Raw genomic sequence first — 27,681 nt, forward strand, 5'->3', positions numbered from 1 at the left:
TGATGCATTGATTGGAATCACTGACACTGAAATCTAAAACTCCAGATCACAAAAATGAATCCTCCTGGAGTAACAAAACTCAAATGTTACAAAGAATTCTTTCTCATCAGTTTTATTTGGCAGCAGATCTGCTGATAACAGAAGTCAGATTTGCTGATTCAGGAGTCTGTAAGTGACAGAAGTCTCCATCAAGTGTTGCTGGGAGAGAATATGATGTAATAAATCTATGATGTCACAGAAAGGACAAACTACTCACCTCCTGCACCTCCTCATCAGGCTGTTGGGATGCACTGGGGATGTCTCTGGTAGGGGGTTCAGGCTGGAAGTAGATATAGTAAAGGTTATGTGTATGTCCATGTATTGACAGCCCCCTTCTGTCACCACCATGTGCTTCTGTCCTCTACAACACACACCCCGCCCCCACACTCTATTCTACTACTACAATCCTTCATTTAACACAGATGTATTTCATCTGTCTCACGCTAGGTGGCGCTATAACTAAAACTGATTTGTTACCATACAGCACCACCAACAGCCTGCTAATAGAACAACATAAATTATATATATATATATATATATATATATATATATATATATATATATATATATATATATACAGTGGCGGAACTACCGCCATAGCGACCCACGCGGGCGCTATGGGGCCCGCAGCCGAGTTGGGGGCCTGGTGAGTGGTGTTAGTGGGGGGGTGCTGGCCTCTCTGGGTGACACGCTGGAGTAGCGGCAGCCGCCCGCATCACTAACACTGCTCTCTGTAGTGCGGGTGCAGGGACACAGCAGCACGGACCGTAGCCGCCTCCCCCTCCTCTCTGTTTACATCCACAGAGGAGGAGGAGCTTACGCTGGAGGGACACACACGCGGCACTGTGTATCAGCGCTGAGCGCTGTTCTGAGGTATGGGGGGGGGGGGGTCTGCACTGAGTTCGGGTCTGCTGCACTACTGAGGGGAGTCTCTACTGAGGGGGGTCTACACTACTCGGGGGTCTGCACTGACGGGGTCCTGCACTACTAGGGGGGTCTACACTACTGAGGGGGTCTGCAATACTGAGGGGGGTCTGCACTGAGGGGGAGTCTACATTACTGTGGGGGGGGGGGGGGGGTCTGCACTACTGTGGGGGGAGCCTGCACTACTGAGAGGGAAGTCTGCACTACTGAGGGGGAGCCTGCACTACTAGGGGGTCTGCACTACTGAGGGGGGGTCTGCACTACTGAGGGGGGGTCTGCACTACTGAGGAGGGGTCTGCACTACTGAGGAGGGGTCTGCACTACTGAGGAGGGGTCTGCACTACTGAGGGGAGTCTGTACTGAGAGGGGGTCTGCACTACTGAGGGGGGGTCCTGCACTACTGAGGGGGGTCCTGCACTGAGGGGGGTCTACACTACTCGGGGGTCTGCACTGAGGGGGGTCTGCACTGACGGGGTCCTGCACTACTAGGGGGGTCTACACTACTGAGGGGTCTGCACTGAGGGGGAGTCTACATTACTGTGGGGGGGTCTGCACTACTGTGGGGGGAGCCTGCACTACTGTAGGGGAAGTCTGCACTACTGAGGGGGAGCCTGCACTACTGAGGGGGAGCCTGCACTACTGAGGGGGAGCCTGCACTACTAGGGGGGCTGCACTACTGAGGGGGGTCTGCATTACTGAGGGGAGGTCTGCACTACTGAGGGGAGTCTGCACTACTGAGGGGGGAGTCTGCACTACTGAGGGGGGAGTCTGCACTACTGAGGGGGAGCCTGCACTACTGAGGGGGAGCCTGCACTACTAGGGGGGCTGCACTACTGAGGGGGGTCTGCATTACTGAGGGGAGGTCTGCACTACTGAGGGGAGTCTGCACTACTGAGGGGGGAGTCTGCACTACTGAGGGGGGAGTCTGCACTACTGAGGGGGGAGTCTGCACCGCTGGGGGGGTGTCTGCACTGAGGGGGGTGTCTGCACAGAGTGGGGTCTGTAATGGGGGGTGTCTGCACTACTGAGGGGTGTTTGCACTGAGGGGTGGGCGTCTGCACTACTCGGGGGGGTCTGCACTACTTAGGGGGGAGGTGTCTGCAATGCTGGGGAGTGTCTGCAATGCTGGGGGATGTCTGTAATAAGGGGGGTGTCTGTACTGCTGGGGGTCCTGCACTGAGTGGGGGTCTGTAATGGAGGGGTGTCTGCACTACTGAGGGGGGAGTCTGCACTACTGAGGGGGGTCCTGCACTGAGGTCGGTCTGTACTGAGGGGGTGGTCTGGACTGGGGGGGGTGTCTGCACTGGGAGGTATTTGTACTGCTGGGGTGGTCCTGCACTGAGGGGGGGTCTGTAATGGGGTGGTGTCTGTACTAAGTGGGGTGTCTGTACTTGGGGGGAACTGTACTAAGGGGGGTGTCTGCACTGCTGGGGGGTCTGTACTACTGAGGGGGGTCTGTACTGCTGGGGGGTCCTGCACTGAAGGGGGGTGTCTGCACTGGGGGGGTCTGTACTAAGGGGTGTCTGCACTGGGGGGGTCTGTACTAAGGGGGGTCTGCACTGAGGTAGGGGGTGTCTGTACTAAGAGGGGTGTCTTTACTGCTGGGGGGTCTGTACTGAGGGGTGTCTGTACTGCTGGGGGGTCTGCACTGTACTGATGGAGGTCAGCAATGCGTGTCCTTCAGGGGCTGCATACAGTATACTGCATACTTTGTTGTTCGAAATGAATATAAGCTGTTGCCTGGGTACTGTGCCACATGGGTGAGGTAATCTGTTGTTCAATGGTATTAGTTAATTTTTTTTTTGGGGGGGGGGGCCCCATACAACATTTTGCTATGGGGCCCTGTGATTTCTAGTTACGCCCCTGCATACATGCTTTGATAAACAATCAATTTCTTCCTATATATATATATATATATATATATATAGATAGACAGATATAGATACACACACATTATATCAAATTTTTTTTTTTTTTTACACAAGATTCACAAAACTTATACCAATGATTCACACTTTTTCTAAATTAATAGAATCTTTTGCTAAAATATGTAAATGCTGTGTGACTCTTGTGTGAAAAATATAGGCTCCTATATATTTTTAAACTATTTTTGGACAAGTATAAGCCACAACAGTAAGATCAGTCTGTATATGCAGTAAATCATGCCTGTTATACTCACTCTGTAACCTAGGCTGTTTTATCCTGTCTTCTCTGATCCTCTCCTTTTTTTTGTGTCCCCAGTCCATCTGCTGATAGTACAGGTGCACACTCTGCACATGCTCAGTTTGGTGTGTATTGCTAGAGAGTTTTTAGTTTTTTTGGGGGAGGGTAAATGTGATCAGCACAGGGCCAATCAGCACTGTCCAGACTGAGGATCAGGGGGTCATGCAGCCTCATAAGACAGTCAGAGGAGAATGAAAACTCCTCCTACAAGCTTTAACCAGTGCTTGGCCAGACACCGATAGAGGTCACAAGACTGCTATATACTGCTAATAAGAAAAGGTATTTAGCAGTTTGTATGTACTAAAATAATTGCATTTCCATGTTCTGTGAACAGTGGGAGACCAGATATAGTGAATGCAGGGTCCTGGGTTTAGTAACACTTTAAACCTCACTTAGTGATGGGTTAGAAAAAAAATGTGTAACTATGTAATTCTTGGGTATTTAAAGAGGAAGTAAACCCTGATGAGTTTACTTCCTCTTTTTTTCCCTGCAAAGGTAAAGCATAATGGACTACTATGCATCGCATAGTAGCCCATTATGTGTCACTTACCTGACACTGGAGCCAGCGAAGTCGCCGCTGTCCCCTGTAGTCCGCCGCATCCATCTTGCTGGTGGCGTCTCGCAGCTCCGCCGCTGTCATTCGGCGAAGCCGCGATGATGTCACTCCCGCACATACGCACGGGAGTCGACAAATGCGGCAGCTCCATTCTTGGAACTGCCGCGCTCAGTGCGCCTGCGCACCGCTGTCTACGGCGCATGCGCCGTAGACAGCGGTGCCCGTTTTCGGGCAAATATCTCCTAAACCATATAGGTTTAGGAGATATTGCTTGGACCTACAGGTAAGCCTTAATCTAGGCTTACCTGTAAGTCAAAGTGGTTTGTAAGGGTTTACAACCACTTTAAAGTCCATTACATTTTTGTTTTTTTTTGGACAAGTTTGAACTGTCCCTTCACACTGCTCTGTAGTAAAATTGCATATGTGTTTTTGCTGTATTTCTGATGCATTTCCAATGCTTTTCTGGTGCGTTTTTTTGGTTGGCTACACATATGAAACAAACACCAAAAACGCAACACGCTGTAAATTTTTGGTGCCTTTCTGAGGTGTTTTTATTGTGTCTTTGCTGCGTTTTCCATTCAATTCAATGGGGAGCTGCATTTTTGGTACAGTTTTCAAAACGCACAAAATATGCAGCATGCAGGACCTTTCAAAACTCAGAATTCATAGCGCAGAGGTGTGAAGAGTCCCATAGGATTTAAAGGGGAAACATTTTTCTTGTATTTTTCTCAAATCGCCTTTCAGGACAACCCCGGAGAGAGTAGCTCCACCTTGCAATCAGGAAACACATGCCCACTTTAAAAACACCTCCTCCTCCTCCATGGCTTCAGTTATTGTGTTTCCTCCTTGGAGGAAGCATGTGCCTGAACCAGGGAGAGCTACACTCTCTGCAGGGGAGTAAGGCTTACCTTTTGTTGCAGGTTGTTTCTCTTTGACCCCCAGCAGCATCTCCACGGGGAGAGGACTCCTGGAGCTCCTGGTCCCGCCATCTCACGGGAGTAAGGACCCTCGGAGTGCCGGCGTCGGGTGCCCGGTGTCCGCTTGTTAGCGCAGGGAGGGCTCTGTTGCTGGCGGAGGCCGCTGCAGGTCAGCGGCATGGCTCCGTTTTCGGCGCCGGGTCCCGGGCGGCGACGGCGTCGTTCACGGTGACGCGCGGGCGCTCTGAGGGGGCGTGGCGCCGTGGTTCAGCGCCTGGAACGCAGGGGTCATGGGGCGGGTCAGGTGACCGTGTGCTTCCGCTTCTGGCCGGCCTTGATGACGCGGCGGCCGGGAAAATTTAAAATGAGAGCTGTTTGTAAAATAGCTGCCTCACTCAAACGATGGAAGAGTGCAAGCCAGCTATGGCGGAGACAGGCGCCCCCAGCACCGGTCCAGCCCAGGTACGTAAGGTGCACTGGCACCCTCTGCTTTACTGTGGGTATGTCTTTGTTTGTTCCCCCCTCTTGGGGGCCTGTCGCTGCAGGTCAGAGGTGGACTTCGCTCTGACCTTTTGCAGCCTAGTTCTGGGGTCTCACTAGTAGGTCTGTTTGGTGGTGGGTCTCTGCACTGGCTTGGTGTTAAGCAACTGGTTGTTGAGAGCTTTTAGTGAATTAAACCTGTATGTCGTTTCAGGAAAAATCACTAGGAAAAGCTAGACCAGGTCAGAGAAAATGTCCTTCCTGCAAAACCCCCCTCAGAGATTCATGGCAGAAGGCAATGTGCAGAAATTGTATCAGAGAATTGGTGGAAGAGGAAACATCTCAACAATATAAGGATTTGTTTTCTTCGGTTAAAGAGCTGACAAACTCTTTGAGTTCAGTCAAGTCCATCCTGATACAAAACCCTCCCGCACAGACCGAGCCTCAGAACTTACCGCCCAGCCCCAGGGCGTCGTCATCCAGACAGGTGGAAACTGAAGAGTCTGGAGACGAAGGGGGTAGTACTCTCATCTCCTTCAGGGATTCTGAGGAGGAGGAAGAGGAAGAAGATAGCAGGGGCTCCAAATTCAAGCTATCACTAGAGGAAGTAGATGATATTTTAAAAGCAATCTACACTACTCTAGAAATTCAGGAAGAAAGAGTACAACTGTCAGTTCATGACAAAATGTACCAGGGGTTGGACGAAACAAAACGGCGAGTTTTTCCTGTCCACAGGGTCCTCTCAGACTCAGTGAGAAAGGAGTGGAAGGACCCAGAAAAAGCCCCTTTCTTCTCTAAAGCTCTCAAAAGAAGGTTTCCCTTCGAAGATAAGGACTCAGAGGTTTGGAATAAGAAACCCAGAGTCGATGCAGCTTTCTCGCAGGTATCCAGACGAACGGATCTAGCCTTTGAAGATATGGGGATCCTTAAAGACCCAATGGACAAAAAAGCTGACTCCATCCTTAAAAAAGCTTGGGATGCTGCGTCAGTCAGTCTAAAACCAGCAATGGCAGCTACGGTGGTGGCCAGGAATCTGGAATGTTGGGTAGAGAAGCTGAAGAGCCATATTGAGGCGGGGACACCCCGCAAGGATCTCTTAGAGTCCTTTCCACTGATCCTGAATGCAGTCAAATACATGGCGGATGCATCAGCAGAATCAGTTAAACTGGCCGCTAGGTCTTCGGCTCTTGTAAATTCAGCCAGGAGAGCAGTTTGGCTGAAAACATGGTCTGGGGACACTGCCTCTAAGGTCAAGCTGTGTGGTCTTCCCTTCTCGGGTGACTTGCTCTTTGGTCCTGATTTAGAGTCTGTGCTGGATAGAACAGCCGACAAAAAGAAGGCTTTTCCAGTTAAGAAAAAGCAGATGGCTAAAAAGAATTTTCGTGCTTTTCAGCAGTCCCATAAAAAAGACCAGGAGCACAAGAGCAGATGGGGTTCACAGAAGGGCAAAGGCAGGGGTGGAGTCCTCTTTAGATCTCCCCCAGAGCAGTCCCCTAAGAACAAGTGACAATATCTCCCCAGTGGGGGGGAGACTGTCAGCTTTTCGCGAACAATGGGACAGGCTGTCTCCAAATCTGTTCGTGAAGAGCGTTGTCGATCAGGGGTACAGGTTGGAGTTTTCAGAACCACCCCCGAGCAGGTTTTATGTGACAACATTGCCAAGGGATCAGGAGAAGGCCTCTGCAATGAAGCTGTTGTTACAGGAGCTGATACAGCAAGAGGTTCTGATTCAAGTCCCAGTAAGCCAGCAGGGCGGGGGTTTTTATTCACATATTTTTCTGGTGAAAAAACCCTCAGGGAAGTACCGTCTAATCCTGAATCTGAAATTCCTGAACAGGTTCATTCGGTACAAACATTTCAGGATGGATACAATTTTCTCCATCACAAAGCTGTTGACCCCAGAATGCTTCATGGCATCCCTGGACCTAAGGGATGCCTACCTTCATATACCAATTCATCAGGCATCGCAGCAGTTCCTGCGCCTGGCATTGAAGGTAGGGAGTTCGGTATGGCACCTCCAATTCAGGGCTCTGCCGTTCGGACTCTCGTCCTCTCCCAGGGTCTTTACGAAGATTATGGCAGAGGCTTTGGAACCCCTGAAATTGAAGGGGATTCCAGTTGTTCCTTATCTGGACGACCTTTTGTTTTTTGCAGACTCCAGGGAGCAGGTCCTAGTCAATCTCCAGAGGGCCCAGTCTCACCTCGAGGGCCTGGGATGGCTTCTAAACCTAGAGAAGTCAATCCTGACCCCCTCACAGGAAATGAAATTTCTGGGGTATACATTAAATTCGATTCTCCAGAAAGTTTTCCTGCCGTTGGAAAAACAGGAAAAGTTACAGCTAGCTGTACAGCGGATACAGAGCAACCAGACAGTCTCAGTCAGGATGGCTATGGCAGTTCTGGGCCTGCTTACGGCAGCAATCCCGGCTGTTCAGTGGGCCAGGTTCCATTCCAGACCCCTTCAGAGGGAGGTTCTGTCAAGCTGGTCCCATCAGGATCCTTTGGAAAAACAGCTAAAAATTTCGTCAAAGACGAAAAGGGCTCTTTGGTGGTGGAGAGACCAGGCAAACCTCTCAAGGGGCCTGGTGTGGACCTTTCCTGTGGACAAGCGCCTTACTACAGACGCAAGTGCCTGGGGCTGGGGAGCCCATCTGGATGGTCAGACATCTCAGGGGGTCTGGTCCAAACAGGAAGCTCAAAGATCATCCAACTGGAGGGAGTTGAAGGCGATCTTTCTGGGTTTAGTGGCATTTCAGCAGAGTTTGAGAGGCCACCATGTTCAGGTGTTGTCAGACAACACAACAGCGGTTACCTACATTATGAAGCAAGGGGGAACCAGAAGCAGGAGCTTGATGGAGCTGGCCAATCTGTTGTTAGCCTGGGCAGAACAGAACACAGCCTCACTATCGGCAGTGCATCTGAAGGGCTCTCAGAATTTGTTTGCGGACCTCCTAAGCAGGCGCAAATTGCTAGAGGCAGAATGGAGTCTGAATCAGGAAGTGTTCCTGATGATCTCCGAGGCCTGGGGGGTTCCTCAGGTAGACCTTTTTGCCAGTCAGCAGAACTCAAAGGTGGACAGATTCTTTTCTCTTCACCGAGGAGATGCAGCAATAGGGTTGGATGCATTCGCTCACCCCTGGCATTACCAGCTGTGCTATGCCTTTCCCCCCTTTCCTCTAATTCCACTAGTACTGAGGAAATTCAGGGAAGAAAGGACAGACTTAATACTAGTCACTCCTTTTTGGCCAAAAAGACCCTGGTTCGCGGGTCTTCGAAACCTAGCCTCGAAGCCCCCATGGAGGTTACCACTCAGAAAAGATCTGTTATCCCAGGGGACAGTAAGTCATCCAGAAGTGGAACTCCTGCAGCTAACCGCCTGGTTTCTGAGGAGGACCTGTTAAAGGCTAAAGGTCTCTCAGATAAAGTAGTAAAGACCCTGCTGTCCAGTAGGAAGGCAGTTACACAGGCAATTTACATGAAGGTCTGGAAAAAGTTCAACTCCTGGTGCAGTTCTAGAGAACTCAAGGTCAAGAGCACGGTGTCCGTCTTGGAGTTTCTCCATGAAGGAATGGAGAAGGGTCTCGCAGCCAGTACCCTGAAGACTCAGGTGGCTGCCTTATCAGTTTTCTTTGAAAAGACTTTATCTAAAGAAACTTTAATTTCTAGATTTTTTAGGGCTCTTGCTCGAAATAGACCAGTAGCCCTTAAAGACTTTCCCAGTTGGGATTTGTCTACAGTTTTACAGGGTCTCTCGGGAGCACCGTTTGAACCCTTACAAGAAGCTTCTTTACAGAAGGTGGTTTTAAAAACAATCTTTTTGGTGGCCATCACCTCGGCCAGGAGAGTCAGCGAGCTCCAAGCTCTAGCTATTACAGAACCCTTCCTTAGAATTTATCAGGACAGGGTGGTACTGAGGACGGATCCAGCATTCCTACCGAAAGTATCCTCAACTTTCCATCGATCACAGGAAATAGTGTTACCTACATTCTCTGCAAGCCCAGCAAATGCAGGAGAGGAAGTTTTTCACACATTGGATGTGAGAAGATGTCTTTTACAGTTTCTGAAAGTTACTAAAGAATTTAGAAAATCAAACGCCCTCTTTGTGATATTTTCTGGATCACGCAAGGGGGAGAAAGCTTCTAAAAGTACGCTGGGTAGGTGGCTTAAGTTGGCTATAACAGAAGCCTATAAAGCAAAAGGAGAAATACCTCCCTCAGGTATTGCTGCCCACTCTACTAGATCCACGGCAGTTTCCTGGGCTGAAAGGGCCGGTGCCACGCCTGAACAAATCTGCAAGGCTGCCACTTGGTCCAGTTATTCGACATTTCTCCGGCATTACCGGTTAGATCTACTGTCTGCAGCAGATCAGGCCTTCGGCAGGAAGGTACTGCAGGCAGTAGTCCCGCCCTAGGGTAAGTTTCTCGGTTATCCTCTCCGGGGTTGTCCTGAAAGGCGATTTGAGAAAGACTCAGTTAGACTTACCGGTGACGGTATTTCTAAGAGCCTTTCAGGACAACCGTTACTTCCCTCCCTAGGTTATGCTTAGTAAATGTATTAAGTTCTACCATGGTGTTGTGCTTTCTGTGCTTTGTTTTCCAGCGTCGGAAGGCCACAATAACTGAAGCCATGGAGGAGGAGGAGGTGTTTTTAAAGTGGGCATGTGTTTCCTGATTGCAAGGTGGAGCTACTCTCTCCGGGGTTGTCCTGAAAGGCTCTTAGAAATACCGTCACCGGTAAGTCTAACTGAGTCTTTTTTCTTGGAAGGTAAAAATGCAGAAAAACCGTATGAGAGTGAAAGGGTCCTTATGCCTTGTACACATGGTCGGGCATTCCGACAACAAAATCCGTTGGATTTTTTTGAACAGATTTTATCCTAAACTGGTGTTGCATACACACGGTCGGACAAAGCTGTCGGAAAATCCGATCGTTCGGAACGTGATGACGTTCGTTCTTTACTATGGGACTACGTTGAGGCTAGTAGCCAATAGCTTTGGTCTCGTAATTTGATCTGCGCATGCGTGGCACTTTGTCCGATCGTCATTCTGTACAAACGATCGGAAAAAGTAAGATCGGATTTTTTTCGTCTGAATTTCTGAAGGAAAAAGTCTGATAGAGCCCCCACAAGATCGGATTTTACGACAATATAATCCGATCTGACTTTTTCCGTCTGAATTTCAGACCGTGTGTACAGGGCATTAGGTTCTCCATTACTTTCCCTTACTTTGTGTTTTGGGGTGTAGCAAGGGGTAATTTCTCGAATGGCGCCGCATACAGCAATTAAAACAAGGAAAATTGCTCATGGAACCCCTAGAAACTCTTGAGGGACTCCGCTTGAGAAAGGCCACATCACTAAGTCATATTACGAAGTCTTGAGGGAGGAATTGGGCTAAACTATTGAATCAACAACGTTTTAGACCTTTGCACACATTGGTCCACCATTTTTATGGGACTGCAGTTGTATTTTAATCTTTTTAAATTGTAGATTTTCTAGAAAAATAGTATGATTACAGCTCCGTATGGAGCATTACAAAATCTTTTGAAGCATTAGAGTTCTTCTTCCCAAATTTCAGTTTATGGAGGAGGCTGGAGATCACTTGTAAGTCTTTATCAATGTCTGTGCCCCCATCAGGGAGACTCATGCTCTCAATGTGTCCTATTTATCATTGAAAGTCAGAGTAAAAGAAAAGCCCAGATTTTGGGTTGTCCCCAGAAAAGTAATGCAGGAGAAATCTTACAAAGAGGGACACTAGTTCTGATGAACTGGAGGTCCCCAAGGAATTCCCTTATTTTGCAGGGATTTCCTCTCACTTCCTGTTTTGGCTATGAGACGGGAAGTGAAGGTAAATCTCCCCAATGGGGCACAGATGGTAAAAAATAAAGCAAAAGGGTTTTTAACCCTTTTTTACTCTATCCAAAATGAACAAAAAAATTGGCTAGAGTTCTACTTTAACTCATAGCATGCCAGCACATTATACAAAGTGGCTGAATTCCTGCAGTTCAAGGTTCAATTTATACAAAAGGTAATAGCTGTGGGGGGGGGGGGGTGAGCTGATGGAGGAAGTAAAACAGTGTTAGAAGCAGGATAGGCTTCTTTGAAGAGAAGGGTTTTCAGGGATCGTCTAAAGATGGATAGATTAGGGGACAGTCAGACAGATTGGGATAGGGAGTTCCAAAGGATGGGAGAAGCTCTGGAGAAATCCTGGAGGCGAACATGGGAGGAGGTGACAAGGGAGCTAGAGAGCAGGAGGTCTTGGGATGACCAAAGAGAGTTGGTTGGTATTTTGGGACTAGGTTAGTGATGTAACGAGGGGCAGAATTATGGATGACTTTGTATATTATTTTAGTACTTTGAATTTTATTCATTGGGTGAGTGAAAGCCAGTGGAGGGATTGGCAGAGAGGGGTGGAGGACACTGAATGGCTGGTAAGGTGGAGTGCCTTGCCACCCTGGGCCACATAGCCCAGGATGGCAAGGTACTCCCCTCCCAGCCCCCTCTCTAAGCTAACAGACTGTATGGTGAACCTTCAGTCATTTTTTCAGCTTTCCATCTATTAAATCTTCTGCCCTTGTTGTTTTAACTTTGAATAGTAAAAAAAAATTTTTCTGCGAGTAAATACCTTATACAGCCCACTTCCTCTTTCTTGTCTGGTAAAAAGCCTAGGCTCATGACATCATGCATAGCTCTCACTGCCGTGAGAGTTTGCCAGGAAGGGAGGGGGGGTGAGTCATAAGAGGGCCAATGAGAGCTGCAGAACTGGAGGTATGCCTTTGTGTAAATTCAGGAAGTGAACAGGCAGTGGCTTCAGCTGCCCACAGTTAAAATGGCTGCAGCCAGACTCAGTGGAGGGAGATTTCTGCAGCATATTTGGCAAGTACGGAATCACAGTATATATAAAATAATATTCAAAGTGGTTGGAGGGAAGCTTCAGAATGGCAAAGATTTGCTTATTACAGATTATGTGAGCAGACTGCAGTTCCTCTTGAAGTTCAGGGAAGCAGCACTGAGAGTGCAGGAGCCTGCAGCATTAAACGTTGTAAACTGCAGGGGTAGGAATTCCAACAAGTAGTTTAATATGAAATGTTTATTTTATTGTGCTCAACGTGTTAAGCTAAGAAACAAAAATAAGATCTCACCTGGGATTCAGCTTTATTATGGCTGTTGTCATTACCCATCTTGTGCTTCTATGGCATAATGTAACAAAAACCTGCAAAAAATTCAATACATAAAATAACAGTTTATTCCAAATGTAATGTGCAATCAAAGCTATAAGTACTATGCTGTTTCTGAAATTCAGACTTCTAACTACATAAATACTCTATAAAAATCGCAAAGAATATATTCATCTTTTGTTCAGTAAAATATTCACAAACAGACTTATTTCTTAATATATGTGTAATATTTCAAAGTTTCAGAAAAACAAAACATGTCTGCAGTGCCAACTGCAACCAATCAAATCACAGCTGTCAAAGGGAGAATATAATTTGCTTATATAGGCCACAGATCCTTATCTAAATGAAGCTCAGCAGTAAGGATGAGCTCCGGCGTATTCGCATACGCCACGGGCAGAGCCCGCCAGGAAGTCGGCGCTGCGCTAATCACAGGCAGTAAGACATTGCCCCGATGCACGGCTGCAGAGGTTGGGCAGTGTCTCACTGCCTGTGATTAGCGCAGCACTGCGCTGACTTCTTGGCGGGCTCTGCACATGGCGTATGCAAACGCGCCGGAGCTCATCCTTACTCGGAAGGTTCCCCCCATTGAGCAGAGGAACTCCCCACCCCCCCCCCCCCCCCCCCACTATCCCCTATATGAAGTACACATGGATAAACACACACATAAAATAATGCACTTATAATAGATACATAATAGCACGTAAGCTAGGAAAGGAATGTAGACCTTGGGGGTTATTTACTAAAGGAAAATCCACTTTGCACTGCAAGTGCACTTGGAAGTAAAGTTGCTGTAGATCTGAGGGGGGACATGCAAGGAAAATAAAAAACAGCATTTTAGCTTGCACATGATTGGATGATAAAATCAGTAGAGCTTCCCCTTGTTTCAGATCTGCCCCTTAGATTTAGAGCGACTGCACTTCCAAGTGCACTTTCAGTGCAAATTGGATTTGCCTGTCGTAAATATTGTATTGGAAAAAGGGGATCCTTCCCGTACGTTCACTTTCTCATCTATTTTTTTTTTTTTTTACATAGAATAGTGTGGAAATTCGGAAATTGGAAAATCCGGAAATTTGAAATGTGAAAATTTGGATATTTAGAAGGCCGTAAATCCAAAAATTCGAAGATACGAAATTAAGAATGAAAATTCGAAAATTTGAAAGAACGAATATCCGAAAATAAGAACGAAAACACGAAAATGTATTCTAAATGAAATAAAAGTATAAAATTGAATTATATTAAAAAAATAAATAAAAATTATCTCAGCATACAATAAGCAGTTACATAAGTTACATAAGGGAAAGTTTAGCTGGCATTGTTTCTGTTGGCAATGCCACCAGATCAGTGTTTGTAATATGTAAGTAAATACAGACCCGTGCGTTTTATCGCTATAATATTCCCTTTTACCATATCATATCCCATACTTACAGCTCCTGGAAAAAAGTACGTTTCTTGATAGGCTACCATACAATTCCGAGAAGGCTTATGTACAGTACATAAAATAACTCCTTATATCTCTCCAAAATATCCAGTGTGTCTCCTCTAGTAGTAAAATCTAATCCATAGTTGTTGCATAGACCCTTCTCGCTGTCAGGAAATGTAGGATTGCCGTGTATTCTATGTGAAGCCCCTGCAGCTGTCATATACTTACAGCAGTAATATGTTGCATACGATTCCAGACTGTACTTGTAGAAATGTAATGCTTTCTCTTCCTCCCACACAGACAGGTAAATCACATCTATTATCTGAGACCCGCCCATCATAACACCAAACCTGCTAAACACACATTGCCGGCACCCGCCCTAAAGAGTCCAGACTCCTAAATCACTCCGGATAATCTGTCACTTAATAAACGCTTAAATGCTGTCACTTAATAAATGCTTAAATACCTGGGAATCATGCTCTTAAATTTAATTTATGCTTTAACATTCAAGAGTTAGTTCACTTTTACCCCCCCAAAAAAATGCCTATGTAGGTAAGGGGCACATGCCATGTAGATAAAAACAAACTGCGCAGGGTTTGACCAAAGTTAATTAATACCCCTGCTGTAGGTGTAGGCCATTTATGTACCGAAAAACTCCCAGAGGTGGCATCATCCTGTCTTGTTGCTAGAACGTGGCTAAGAACCTCCCCTAATTCAAGCACCCTTGCAATTGTTTTCTCTCAACTGTTGCAGTAGCTCATCAAAACTGCGATGGAGGAGATAGTGGACTACACAAATGTGGTGATTTGGGAGCGCATTTTTGTGATGGCTGGCCGTATTTTATCAACATCCTAGCAACAAGGCAGGGTGGGATGATGCCCTCTACAGGTGCCCCTTGTTGTTAAAGGTGAACTTATTCTTTACATTCTTAACTACTTAAAGCGGAGGGTCACACAAAAATTGAACCTCTGCTTTTCGGAACCCTTTCCCCCCTTCAGTGTCACATTTGACATCTTTCAGGGGGGAGGGAGGTGCAGATACCTGTCTAAGACAGGTATTTGCACCCACTTCTGGGCATAGACTCCCATGGGAGTCTATGCCTCTTCCTGTCCCGCCGCGCTGTCTGCTGGGACACACACGGGTCCCAGAGACAGCGCAGACCATTCTCATTGCGCTGCACGACTCACGCATGCGCAGTAGGGAACCCGGGAAGTGAAGCCGCAACGCTTCACTTCCTGATTCCCTCACCGAGAATGGTGCCGGCACCAGCCAAGAGCCGAGCGATTGCTCGGCTTCGGCTGCCGACATCACTGGACTCCAGGAAAGGTAAGTGTCCATTTATTAAAAGTCAGAAGCTGCAGTATTTGTAGCTGCTGGCTTTTAATAATTTTGTTTTAGGTGGACTCCCTCTTTAAAGTGGAGGGCCATCCTGAAAATAAAAAAAATATTAAAAATTACAAAAAAAAATAAAAAAAAAAATGAAAAAAAATTTTTTTTTTTACTTACCAGAAATGCCTGTTGCTAGGCACTTTCTCCTAATCTTCCTCTTCCTCCTCCGCGGAGATCTTCTGTCTTCTGTCTTCGTCGCGGCGTCTTCTGGGTAATGAGTCGCGCTGTGTTCTGGGAACTGTGTGTTCCAGAACACAGCGCGTCCCATTCAGAAAGCGCTGCGGGACTCGCGCATGCGCAGTAGCTGCAGGACACGCGCATGCGCAGTAGGAAACGGGCAGTGAAGCCGTAAGACTCCACTGCCTGTTTCCCTTACAAGGAATGGCAGCACCGGGACCCGAGAGCCGAGGGACGGGTCGGCCTCGGGCGGCCGACATCGCGGGCACCCTGGACAGGTGAGTGTGTTGATTAAGTCAGCAGCTGCAGTGTTTGCAGCTGCTGACTTTTTTTTTTTTTTTTTGTATAACCGGCCCTCCTCTTTAAGGACCGAGCTTCTTTCTGAGATTTGTTGTTTACAAAAAAAGTTGTTTTTTTTTGCAAGAAAATTACTTAGAACCCCCAAACATTATACATTCTTTTTCTAACACCCTAGCGAATAAAATGGCGGTCATTGTAATACTTTTTGTCACACCGTATTTGCACAGCGGTCTTACAAGCGCACTTTTTTTGGAAAAAATACACTTTTTTTTAATTAAAAAATAAGACAACAGTAAAGTTATCTTATCTGTCATAAAGTTTTTTATATTGTGAAAGATAATGTTACGCCGAGTAAATTGATACCCAACATGCCATGCTTCAAAATTGCGCCTGCTCGTGGAATGGCAACAAACTTTTACCCTTAAAAATCTCCATAGGCGACATTTAAAAAATTCTACAGGTTGCATGTTTTGAGTTACAGAGGAGGTCTAGGGCTAGAATTATTGCTCTCGCTCTACCGATCACGCCGATACCTCACATGTGTGCACACAAGCTTGGCGGGATGTTGCACGTTTAAAAAACTTTTTACTTTTACACTTTTCTTTAAAGAAAAAAAAAATGTGTCACTTTTATTCTTATATTCTCCCTTTGTAAACATCCCTTGTAATAAAAAAAGAGCATGACAGGACCTCTTAAATATGAGATCTGGTATTTGATCACCACTTGTTTTTTACTTTTTATTATATAAACGAAAAAAAGAAAACATTTTAAAAAACACCTATTATTTTCTACTTTCTGTTATAAAACACAGCCAATAAAAAAATAAAACAACAAATAAATAAAAATAAAACGTTTTCATCAATCTAAGGCAAAACTTATTTTGCTACGTGATTTTGGTAAAAAAAAATCCCAAGAAGTGTATATATATATGGGTTTGTGTGAAAGCTTCTATAAATGTTAATATATATACTGGAATTTATGCATCTATGATACTATATTGGTAATGGCGGTGATCAGCGAATTATAGTGGGACTGTGATAGTGTGGGGGGCAATCTGGCACTAACAGACCCTCCCTGGGAGGTACACTAACTCAGTGGTCATCAACCCTGTCCTCAGGGCCCACTAACAGGCCAGGTTTGCAAGATAACTGAAATACATCACAGGTGATATCATTTGCTGCTCAACTATTGCAGTATTCTAGTCTGCATCTCCCCAAGGTAATACATAAAACCTGGCCTGTTAGTGGGCCCTGAGGACAGGCTTGACGACCACTGCACTAACTGACACTGACTTCAATAGTGACACTAGTACAGTGATCAGATATAATACTGTACATTGTACACTGTATTAAAGACACTGGCTGGGAAGGGCTTAACACCAAGGGGCAATTAAGGGGTTAACTCTGTGCCTAACAAGTGTAATGTGTGCTACTTTTACTAATAGATCTGGCTGTTTTTTCTCCCTGCTTTGCAGGGAGAAGAAACAGCCAGTTCACTGATCTGTGTACAGATAAGTGTTTGTAAACACTAGACTCTCTGCTGTGATTGGCTACAGCCGATTAGCAGGTCTCAGTGATAAATCGTTGGCTGGGACCTGTTGACAAAATCCAGCAGTAACGAGTAACACTGTAGGTGCAGGTTAGCAGGGGGCATGTGCATGGGCACCCCTAACCTGGAATAAGCTGGATGACACCCATGCTGGCTGCCCGCAGTAAATGTACTATGGGCGGACGGAAGCTGGTAAAGTACGGTATATCTAAAGCCAAAACATTTTGTTTTGGAAAGAATAGGGAAGGGTTAAAAACTCAGTTTTTTTATTGCTCTCTGTGTTCCAAGTGGACAAATTCACTCTCTCTGTTCTCCTGATAACTATTATCACTAGGATAGATAGTTATGGAAGGTCCAAAATTTTAACCTGGATTAAGAAATAAGGGTAAATCTTCCAATGGGTCTCAATTCATAATAAGCTTGGGTTTGACCCAACCCTGAGCCCAAGCTTATTACAAATTGAGACCCATTGAAAGTCCTCATCCAAGATATCCCTAGCACGTCATGTTCAGGCAAAGAACTGGACACTTTTATTGTCAACCACAATTGACATTTCAAGGTCTCTACAGACCTCTTCGTCAGACAGCAGTGACAGTAAAATAGTAAACACAGAATATAAATAAGCAATATTACCCAATCATAATACATGAAATGCAATCAATCAGGACTTAATACATAACTGAAATGAGGACCCAAAACCAAAGGTACCTGGAACATATTGTAACTACCGTCCCAGACCTTCATAGTGCACTGTATTAGGTTTGTAATAGAATGCTGCCACAATGGTAACCCACTTCTTCTCAATCCAGCATAATAACAATATGAAGGTGGGACAGAAAGTGCATTACAGCCCAGTTGGCACTATCCATCATTTCACCACTGCACCCTTTTATGATTGAGTCCTATTGCTGTATTGAGTGCGCTGCATTTTTTTGTCTTATCTACCAAAGGGGACACCTATTCCAGGGTTTTTCCCACACTTTGGTGGGATTTCCTCCAATTTCCTCCAAGATTTACTTTTGTGTTTCTGAGACTGGAAGTTAAGGGAAAATGGCAAATGTGGCAGTTAAAAAAAAAAACGGACTGAAGTTTAAACCATTACATTGTCCAATTTTGTGGGGAATTAGATATATTTAATTTTATTTTTTCACAATAAAGTTTATTGTATAGAAAGGTAAAAAGGGTATGGGGTACATAGAAAGTGGGTATTGCAAATACCCCAAAAAATTTTTTTTTTAACATGGAGTAGAAATGTTACATCATAAATATCAAACTGTTAGGCCCCTTTCACACGGGCGGCTGTTCTGCCGCAGGAATCATGTTTATTTTTTTCTACAAAATTCAAGGCTCCAGGCACAGCGATCAGCTGCGTTTGCACAGTGCGTTTACCAGCGTTTACATGCGTTTACATGCGTTTTTATGCGGTTGCGTTTAACTGCAGTTTTTATTCCCATAGCAACCCTTTTATTTATTTATGTTTTTGTTCCCTGGAATGTACCCATGATGCATTGCAGTCCTCTATATTTAAACCTGTTTCTTTGTTCTCTGGCTGAGTGTGTGTTGGAGTTTTGCAGGAGTGGAGAGGAGTGCTGAGTTTTGTGCCAGTTTTTTTGAAAAATGAATGCAAATATGGGTAGTTTGCTTGCAATGCTCATTTTGCTGATGATGAGGATGAAGAGAAGAAGAGCGATCCAGAGTAGGCGACGTCCTCGTCGTTACTGGGTCCATCCCCTAACGTCTCAGCGCCTATCGATCGGCTACTTTGCCCTCATGTTCGGTGAGCTGAGGACTCATGGGGACAAGTTCCACAATTACACCAGGATGTCGGTGGCATGCTTCGATGAGCTGTTGGGACTTGTTAGAGGACGCCTGACCAGAACCACGACCAATATGCGAAGAAGCATTAGTCCAGAAGAACGGCTGTTACTTACGTTAAGGTAGGTTTTCCATATGTTGAACAAATGCTTAAATTCATGTACATGCAGGCTTAGGCAATATTGGCAATAGTGTGTGTGTATGTATGTATGTATATGTATATGTATATGTGTGTGTATATATATATATATATATATATATATATATATATATATATATATATATATATATATAGATGAATCTATAACCTAATCTATATCACAACAGCGATTTTTCGCACATTACTCCCATTACCATTATTTTTTATCCTTGAAAACTATCTATCGTGCCTTGCACAGTCAGTTTTATTTTTTGCAAATAGGAAACGTCATCAAATTTCAGTAGTTTCTCATTATGTAGGTGAGCTCTGAACACAAAGGCAGAGTTTTGCATTAACAAGCAAGGTACCACCAAATAATATTTTGTACTAGACCAACCCACCACCAGGCTTCCTGTTTGGATGCCAGCACCTACTACCAGAGCCGAGGGATTTATCTTTGGGCTGCAATGTGTTAAAAGTCATCAGCTTATCTAGATGCTGATGTTTATTTGTTACCATGTAGAACTCCATATGTATATTGATTTTTTTTTAAATTTTATTTATTTTACTATATTTTATATTTTCTGAATTGTTATCAATTTTGTATTGCAGATACCTTGCCACTGGTGCCAGTTTCACCTCCCTCCATCATCAATTTCTGATGGGAATTTCCACCGTATCCACCATTGTGCATGATACCTGTTACGTCATCTGGGAAGAACTGAGAACATCAGTCATGCCGGAGCCAACATCCAGTCTGTGGGAGGAAATAGCGGAGGAATTTTGGGAGAAGACCAACTTCCCAAACTGCATTGGGGCATTAGATGGGAAACACATCCGGCTCATCAAGCCTCCAAAATCCGGTTCCCGCTTTTTCAATTATAAGAAATACTTTTCTATTGTGCTTCTGGGACTCAGCGATGCAAATATGAAGTTCATCGCTGTGGATGTTGGAGCGTATGGGAGTTCTGGAGATTCGAGAATTTTCAGAAATTCCGTAATGGGGCGGCGTTTTCAACATGGCGAATTTCAGGTGCCACAGTCAAGGCCTCTCCCTGGTACTACTGGACCAGATCTTCCACTTGTAGTGCTGGGAGATGAGGCATTTGCCTTATCCACGCACCTGCTAAGGCCCTATACCAGGCATGGTCTCACTGCCAGGAGGCAAATTTTTAACTATAGACTCAGCAGAGCTCGAAGAATGGTGGAGTGCGCATTTGGCATTTGCGCTGCCAAATGGCGTGTTTTGATGACAGCCATGCATCTGGAAGTTGAGCATGCCGTCAATGTGGTTCTAGCGAGTTGTGTTCTCCACAATTTTTTGAGGGGTAAGGAGATCGTGGCCACCGAAACCCCTGTTTATGAGGAACCCATAGGTCCTGTTACTGGCACTCGTCCAAGTAATCAGGCCCTACAAGTCCGTGAACATTTCACTGATTATTTTTTGAGTGAAGATGGACAGCTGCCATGGCAATTGGACTATGTATAAATTTTTAACCATTGTTGCATGTTTTTTTCATCACATATTTCAGGTTTTTGTGTCAGTTTTCACGTTTGCCTTAAATAAAGTAGTCGACAATTTTCAACAATTTAAATTGTTTTTATTTCTATCGTTTGCAATGCACAGGGTGTATTTAAAAAATTGAAAAACATTACAAAAACATTGAATGCTTGCAAGTATAGAAAAATGTTTTTTAATTACTTTGGAATATATATATATAAAATCTCCTTTTAGTTTCAAGTATTGAATTTCAAGTGCAACAGATAACGAGTCCACAAAATATCCCCCACTACCCCCCGTAAAAAAAAAAAAAGGTTACAGTATTCCTGCACTGCACAGGGTGTATAAAAAAAATAGAAAAACCTTACAAAAACATTGAATGCTTGCAAGTATAGAAAAATGTTTTTTAATTCCTTTGGAATATATATATATAAAATCTCCTTTTAGTTTCAAGTATTGAATTTCAAGTGCAACAGATAACGAGTCCACAAAATATCCCCCACTACCCCCCGTAAAAAAAAAAAAAGGTTACAGTATTCCTGCACTGCACAGGGTGTATAAAAAAAATAGAAAAACCTTACAAAAACATTGAATGCTTGCAAGTATAGAAAAATGTTTTTTAATTCCTTTGGAATATATATATATATATATATATATATATATATATATATATATATATATATAGAGATATATATATATATATATATATATATATAGAGATATATATATATAGAGAGATATATATATATATATAGAGATATATATATATAAAATCTCCTTTTAGTTTAAAGTATTGAATTTCAAGTGCAACAGATAACGAGTCCACAAAATATCCCCCACTACCCCCCGTAAAAAAAAAAAAGGTTACAGTATTCCTGAATAGTGATGGACGAACGTTTCGCCCGGCGGTCGTTTCGCGGCGAATTTCCGACATTCGCGGTCCGCACGTTCGAACGCCTTTTTCCGTCGTTCGCCGCGGCGGACTTACGTGTTTAATGTATACAAGAACTTTAACCTTTGGTGACACGTTTATCATGTGATACAGGACAGCCAATTGAGACATGACAGCACATGGACACTTGGACATTCCCCCTAACCTATAAATACACCCGATCCGGTGGCCATTTTACATTCTTTCTTCTGTTACGATAGGGACAGGTTCCTGTGTGGAGTAGGGAGAGATAAACCACTAGCTATTTGGTACACAAAAGTTCTTTTCAGGACTGGTATAGGTGTTAGGTGTTGATAGGTTTGCTGTGCTGCTGATTCTTGCAGCAGCCCGAGTGTCTTTTGTTAGTTTAGAGAAAGGGAAAGGACGGTGTATGCTACAGGGACAGCCAGATTAGTCTTTCATCATCATCATCATCATCATCATCATTAGCTGTTACTATCAAGGTCCACAAAAGAGCTGTTCCAGTAACCACTAATCGTTCTCTTTTTTTGCCAATTTGTATAGGGACAGGAAGGAAGCAGTGTTGTCAGGCAGTGAGGGTAATTTTAAAGACTTGCTGTTATTATTAGTTCCACAAAGGTTCTTTTCAGGACTGGTATCAGTGGTACAGTAATAGGCTTGTACATGTATAATATTCTTTCTTCCAAATATAGAAAGGATATTATACTTGACTGCTGCCCTTCTGCTGCAGTCTGCTAAACATTCACAACTCACTTGTTCCACAAAAGTTCTTATAAGGACTGGTAACTTGGTATAGGGTGCTACGGTACATAGGCTTGAGTGCGGTACAGTCTGCTGTTCTGTAAGGACCGCTATCGGTCCACAATAGATAGGGTTGACGTGCACCACTGCTGACCGCTGCCCTATACTGCAGCAGTCCTTCAGCGGTATAGGGACTGACGTACAGTCTGCTAAACACTAATACACAACCTGCTTGGTCCACAAAAGTTCTTATAAGGACTGGTAACTTGGTATAGGGTGCTACGGTACATAGGCTTGAGTGCGGTACAGTCTGCTGTTCTGTAAGGACCGCTATCGGTCCACAATAGATAGGGTTGACGTGCACCACTGCTGACCGCTGCCCTATACTGCAGCAGTCCTTCAGCGGTATAGGGACTGACGTACAGTCTGCTAAACACTAATACACAACCTGCTTGGTCCACAAAAGTTCTTATAAGGACTGGTAACTTGGTATAGGGTGCTACGGTACATAGGCTTGAGTGCGGTACAGTCTGCTGTTCTGTAAGGACCGCTATAGGTCCACAATAGATAGGGTTGACGTGCACCACTGCTGACCGCTCACCTATACTGCAGCAGTCCTTCAGCGGTATAGGGACTGACGTACAGTCTGCTAATCACTAACACACAACCTGCTTGTTCCACAAAAGTTCTTATAAGGACTGGTAACTTGGTATAGGGTGCTACGGTACATAGGCTTGAGTGCGGTACAGTCTGCTGTTCTGTAAGGACCGCTATCGGTCCACAATAGATAGGGTTGACGTGCACCACTGCTGACCGCTGCCCTATACTGCAGCAGTCCTTCAGCGGTATAGGGACTGACGTACAGTCTGCTAAACACTAATACACAACCTGCTTGGTCCACAAAAGTTCTTATAAGGACTGGTAACTTGGTATAGGGTGCTACGGTACATAGGCTTGAGTGCGGTACAGTCTGCTGTTCTGTAAGGACCGCTATCAGTCTGCTGTCAGCGCTGTATGTCACGGTGCTGCTGTCAGCGCTGTATGTCACGGTGCTGCTGTCAGCGCTGTATGTCACGGTGCTGCTGTCAGCGCTGTATGTCACGGTGCTGCTGTCAGCGCTGTATGTCACGGTGCTGCTGTCAGTGCTCTGTATTACGGTGCTGCTGTCAGATGCCTCTATCACGGTGCATGTGTCATTCCGGTATGTCACGCTGCTGGTGATCATCTCCTGCACCCTCTTCTTTGCCTACCCTGGTCCCTGACCTTCCCTCTCCTCCATTGCCTTCATTAGCTCCATAGTCCTGAATTGTTAGAACAATTTCCCAAATAAAATAAAAATGCTTGTAGTTATCGATCCCAAATTCACCTCATACATGTATTATGTCATTGTCCAGATGGTGGGACTACGTTTTACCCCCTAATAATTACCACGTGGCCGCAAATTCGACATGAAGGTTTGCAAAGTTCGCCTCCCATTGAAGTCAATGGGGCCCGCGGCGAACGTTCGGTTTCGCGAACGTTTGGGTCCGTTCGCATTTCGCTTTCGCGAAACGTCCCGTCGGAAGTTCGTCCATCACTATTCCTGAAGTGCTGTCAGGCCCCTTTCACACAGGGCAGATCAGTAATGATCCGTCCCGTGAAGATCCGCTTGGTCGGCAGGGATTGTTCCATTGTCCCCACTGAGCCGGTGGCAGACAGGGCTGTCCCGGCACACTGTGCCCTGTGAGCTCTCTGTTCTCTTCTATGGGGATCGGAAGAGCACGTACCATCTGTCCGTGTTCATCCAATCCGCTCTGCAGATGGCTAGAAAAATTGGATTTCCCTCCGTCTACAGAATCGGACAATTGCGGTGGCACCCGATATCGTCCGCCTCCGCAACAGTCCGATTCTGCAGACGGAGTAAAAACCTATTCTATCCGTCTGCAGAGCCGATCGGATGGACACAGACAGACAGTCCGTGCTCGTCCGATCACCATAGAGGAGAGTGGAGAGCTGACAGGGCGGTCCCTGCACAGTGTGCGGAGACCGCCCTGTCCGCAGCCGGCTCAGCGGGGACAACGGAGCAATCCCGCTGAGCGAGCGGATCACCACGGGGCAGATCAATACTGATCCGCCCCGTGTGAAAGGGGCCAAAGATGGGCACTGAGTGCGGTAAACAGTTCTGAAATATTTGGCTAGATGGAGAAAGTGCAAAAGATGTCGCCATGTACACTCCACTGTGTAGATGGGGTAATCTCCCACTGGGCCAAGTCTCTCAACCTAAACAATGCTAGCACCCAATCAGAAAGTTCAGGTATTGTGAGAGCAAGTGGGGCCAAGTAGCAACATGTATAAGCTTGGGACAGTGGGAGATTCTTCTGTGCGTACAGTTCAGTGTACATGGAGGAATCTGGGGTTTGTTGTAAACATTAGTTCGTGTAGGTAAAACATTAAGTAGTGTAGGTAAAACATTAAGTAACATTACACAACAAGAAAAATACAACCGTCATATCACTGCCATAGGAATACTATAAGTTTTCATATATTGAATAATTAGGGTTACGCAGGGAAGAATGGCTTGGTTCACTGCCAACATCTATGGGTGATCCTGAATGGGAAGATGAGGGTGAAGACACTGGGTGTGGCTGCACATGCATCCTTTGGTAACCAGGATTAGACGGGTAAGATGTATACAGTGGTGGGGGTCCTACATAAGGGTTAATGGCAGATGTTGTGTCATGGCACTGCTGACTGGGCATTGGTCTACTGAAAGACCCACTAGGTGAATTAAAACCCATAGCCCATGGCTGAAATTTAGGATATGGGCGTTGCTCTTTGCAAGCGGACACAATATACGTTAAATAGGCATGTATATCACCCCTGACCTCAGTGCGCTTATCTGCAGGAATCTCCCTGATTACACAAAGCAACATTCTTAAAAACATAACATCGGGGTCTGAGATGTTGAGGAATTCATCATCTTTTGCCTGGTTTTGTGATTGGTTTCTCATTTCTTCAATGATACGGTTGAAATATTCCTCAAAAGGTGTCTCTTGTTGAGTACGTGTTCGACGGGTGGTAGTAGTAGACCGGACTCTCCTATCTGGATTTGCCTGCAATATTATAATATATAGATTATGCATCTGATACTGAGGTCACACTGAACAGCATATGATGGCTTGCACAAATATTGCAGCACCTGTTTAGAATAGATCACACACAGGTACTTGTTTTGTTGCAAAAACCTGATCTCACTGAAGACCTCCAAAGCCAGAAGAACAAGTCACACCTTGCCCAAAAAAACAAGTCGTTGTTGTTTCTACAACATTTGTGCCAACACCAGCTGCCTTTTCAAAATGTAACGTCTTTTGTGGACAGAAATTGTGACATTTTTAAAATACATACCGCAGGTTCTTGAGTGGATGGATGATATTCTTGGGATGACACTGTTTCTGTGGTTTCTTGACTGGTGTCAGCGTCTCCTGATGGTGATGGCGACGAACTTTCGCGCCTTGCGCTTGCTCTCACAGGGACACTTGACACAGTTCTAGGTAACAATAAAGATTACACGTTTAAAAAAAAAGTGAACATGAATATGCCTTTAATGGTCACAAATCGCTAAGTAAAATAAATGGATATACTTACGTGCGCATCTCAGTGGTGCGCCTCAAAAAAGACAAAGCCTCTGCATGGGGGTTAGGCCTGCGACGAGTTGAGGGTGCTCCGCTTCTCTCCGCAGCCTTCTCTTCGTTGACTTCTTTTTTGTAACGGTCGCGCAGGGACCTCCAACGTGTATAAACCTCCTTTCCTGCAATATATAAAAAAAACATACAATGGCCTGGTCATTAGGGGGTAAAATCTTTACTAGGATGCATGTGTACCCTGCTGCATAGACACAACAAACCTTGCACTCACCTCGGTTATCCTGTTCAGTTGCAGACATCTCGTCCCAGTTCGGTGTGACATATTTGTAGACTTCTTCCCACTTTGCTCTCTTCAGCACTCGGTCTGCATATCCTGGGCATTCTGAGTCCCATAACTCTGGTCGGGCTTGCACCAGTGCGATGATGGCCTCGTGTGAGATGTCTCTTGCCGCCATGCTGTCTTCTCCCCTTTCATCCCTCTCAACTTCCTGTGTCATTTCCCAGGTACACCTGCTGTATAGGATGTGCTTCCGGGTTTTTTTTTTCTTCTTTCACGCTGCTGGCCGCAATTGACACAAAAGACTGCGATTACCTGCGGTTATGTGCTTATAGCTGCGCTACATCGCACCTGGACGCATACAATTCTATTTTTTCTATTCGCACCGAACCGCATGTAACGAAATCGCCGCTAAACGCTGTGTGTGAATGGGGCCATAGGAAAGCATTGTGTGCTTTTAGCTGCGGTAGAAATGAAGAAAATCCGCAGCTAAAAGCACCATTCTATCCGCCCGTGTGAAAGGGGCCTTAACATGTATGTGGAATAAGGCACAAAGAAAAAGACATAAAATAAGTAAGAAAATAAAATACTAAATTTTTTAAGGAATTATTTTTGAATGCAAGCTTTGAAGCTAAAAATACAAAAAAATTTCATGTATGATATGAGAGGTCAGTTGTTTAAAGTAAATACAAATGTACATATATAAGACTGCAAATATAAATGTAAGTAAAAGGAGTATTTTTATTGCATGAAAAAAGGTAGCCAGAAGAATTAACCGTTTGTGATTTCTTTAAAGGTCTCTGAAAGAGAGAAAATGAGCCAGGGTTGCCATCGGAGGTGGAACTGGGTTTAGATTTTTCCTTTATAGCTATAGTTTCTTCCATTCCATATATTGATAAGACTTTCAATAGCCAATCCTTGATTGATGGGGTGTTTTTTGTTTTCCAATTGATTGGGATTAATGCTTTAGCCGCATTAAGTAGATGTCTTATTAGGGAGTTTTTGCGTTAGCCTGCATGTAGGCACGCATCCATGCACACTGGCGCATATGTGTGCGCCTGCCGTTGTCACGCACCTGTGTGCGCGCATGCGCCCGGGAATTCGCCTGGTGCGACCGTGATGGTTCCTGGCAGGATCGCCAGTTCTGCCATTGCTTCCCTGACAGAAGTCCTGAATTTGTAAGTACATCCATGAAGTAGAGGGTTTTAGAGCCTAGTTCTTTTTGTAGGTCTGTGTAGGATTTTAATTTTCTGTGTTGTAAGCAGTAGTATGCTAGTAGGGGTTTATTAGATATGTCTTGTGTCTGGATGTTATTGTCAAGTCCTGGAGGGAAGTCTGGATTATTTGCTAGTGAAGATAAGGGGCTGGGCGTAGAGGATATTTTATGTTTACTTTCTATTTTGTGGAATATCTTCAGAGTTTTGTAGATTAGGGGGTGCCTTTTAATGTTAAGAGGATATTTTCGAGGGTCAGACCATGGCAAGTACTGCACCGCAAGTTTTGCCCATGATTTTTCTAGGTTTGCCCAG

The 27,681-nt window shown here is 45.0% G+C and overlaps 2 protein-coding genes and 1 long non-coding RNA gene across 11 annotated transcripts in view; 1 reads left to right on the top strand and 2 right to left on the bottom strand.

The window, feature by feature from the left end:
* LOC143930783 (uncharacterized) overlaps positions 1-14,006 on the top strand; it is a 93,663-nt gene extending 79,657 nt beyond the window's left edge. Inside the window, exon 3 of the long non-coding RNA XR_013262828.1 lies at positions 13,342-14,006. This is a non-coding gene — a long non-coding RNA (uncharacterized LOC143930783). The remainder of the gene's footprint in view (positions 1-13,341) is intronic.
* TACC2 (transforming acidic coiled-coil containing protein 2) overlaps positions 1-27,681 on the bottom strand; it is a 295,989-nt gene that overhangs the window by 234,827 nt on the left and 33,481 nt on the right. For all 9 annotated transcript variants that reach the window (XM_077455365.1, XM_077455362.1, XM_077455366.1 and 6 more), the window contains exons 2-3: positions 12,274-12,344; positions 257-319 (exon numbers count right to left, since the gene is read on the bottom strand). In XM_077455365.1, the coding sequence (XP_077311491.1) occupies positions 257-319; positions 12,274-12,312 (102 nt within the window). In that variant the 5' untranslated portion in view covers positions 12,313-12,344. The remainder of the gene's footprint in view (positions 1-256; positions 320-12,273; positions 12,345-27,681) is intronic.
* LOC143930779 (uncharacterized) lies at positions 23,836-26,674 on the bottom strand. The gene is made up of 4 exons (XM_077455359.1): positions 26,147-26,674; positions 25,877-26,039; positions 25,637-25,778; positions 23,836-25,344 (listed from the first exon to the last, which is right to left on the bottom strand). The coding sequence occupies exons 1-4, from the start codon at positions 26,370-26,372 to the stop codon at positions 24,760-24,762; spliced, it is 1,116 nt and encodes a 371-aa protein (XP_077311485.1). The 5' UTR covers positions 26,373-26,674; the 3' UTR covers positions 23,836-24,759.

This window comes from Lithobates pipiens, unplaced genomic scaffold (genome assembly GCF_037356315.1).
Source record: "Lithobates pipiens isolate NorthernLeopardFrog02 unplaced genomic scaffold, aLitPip1_a1.2 Scaffold_25, whole genome shotgun sequence".
NCBI lineage: Eukaryota > Metazoa > Chordata > Amphibia > Anura > Ranidae > Lithobates > Lithobates pipiens.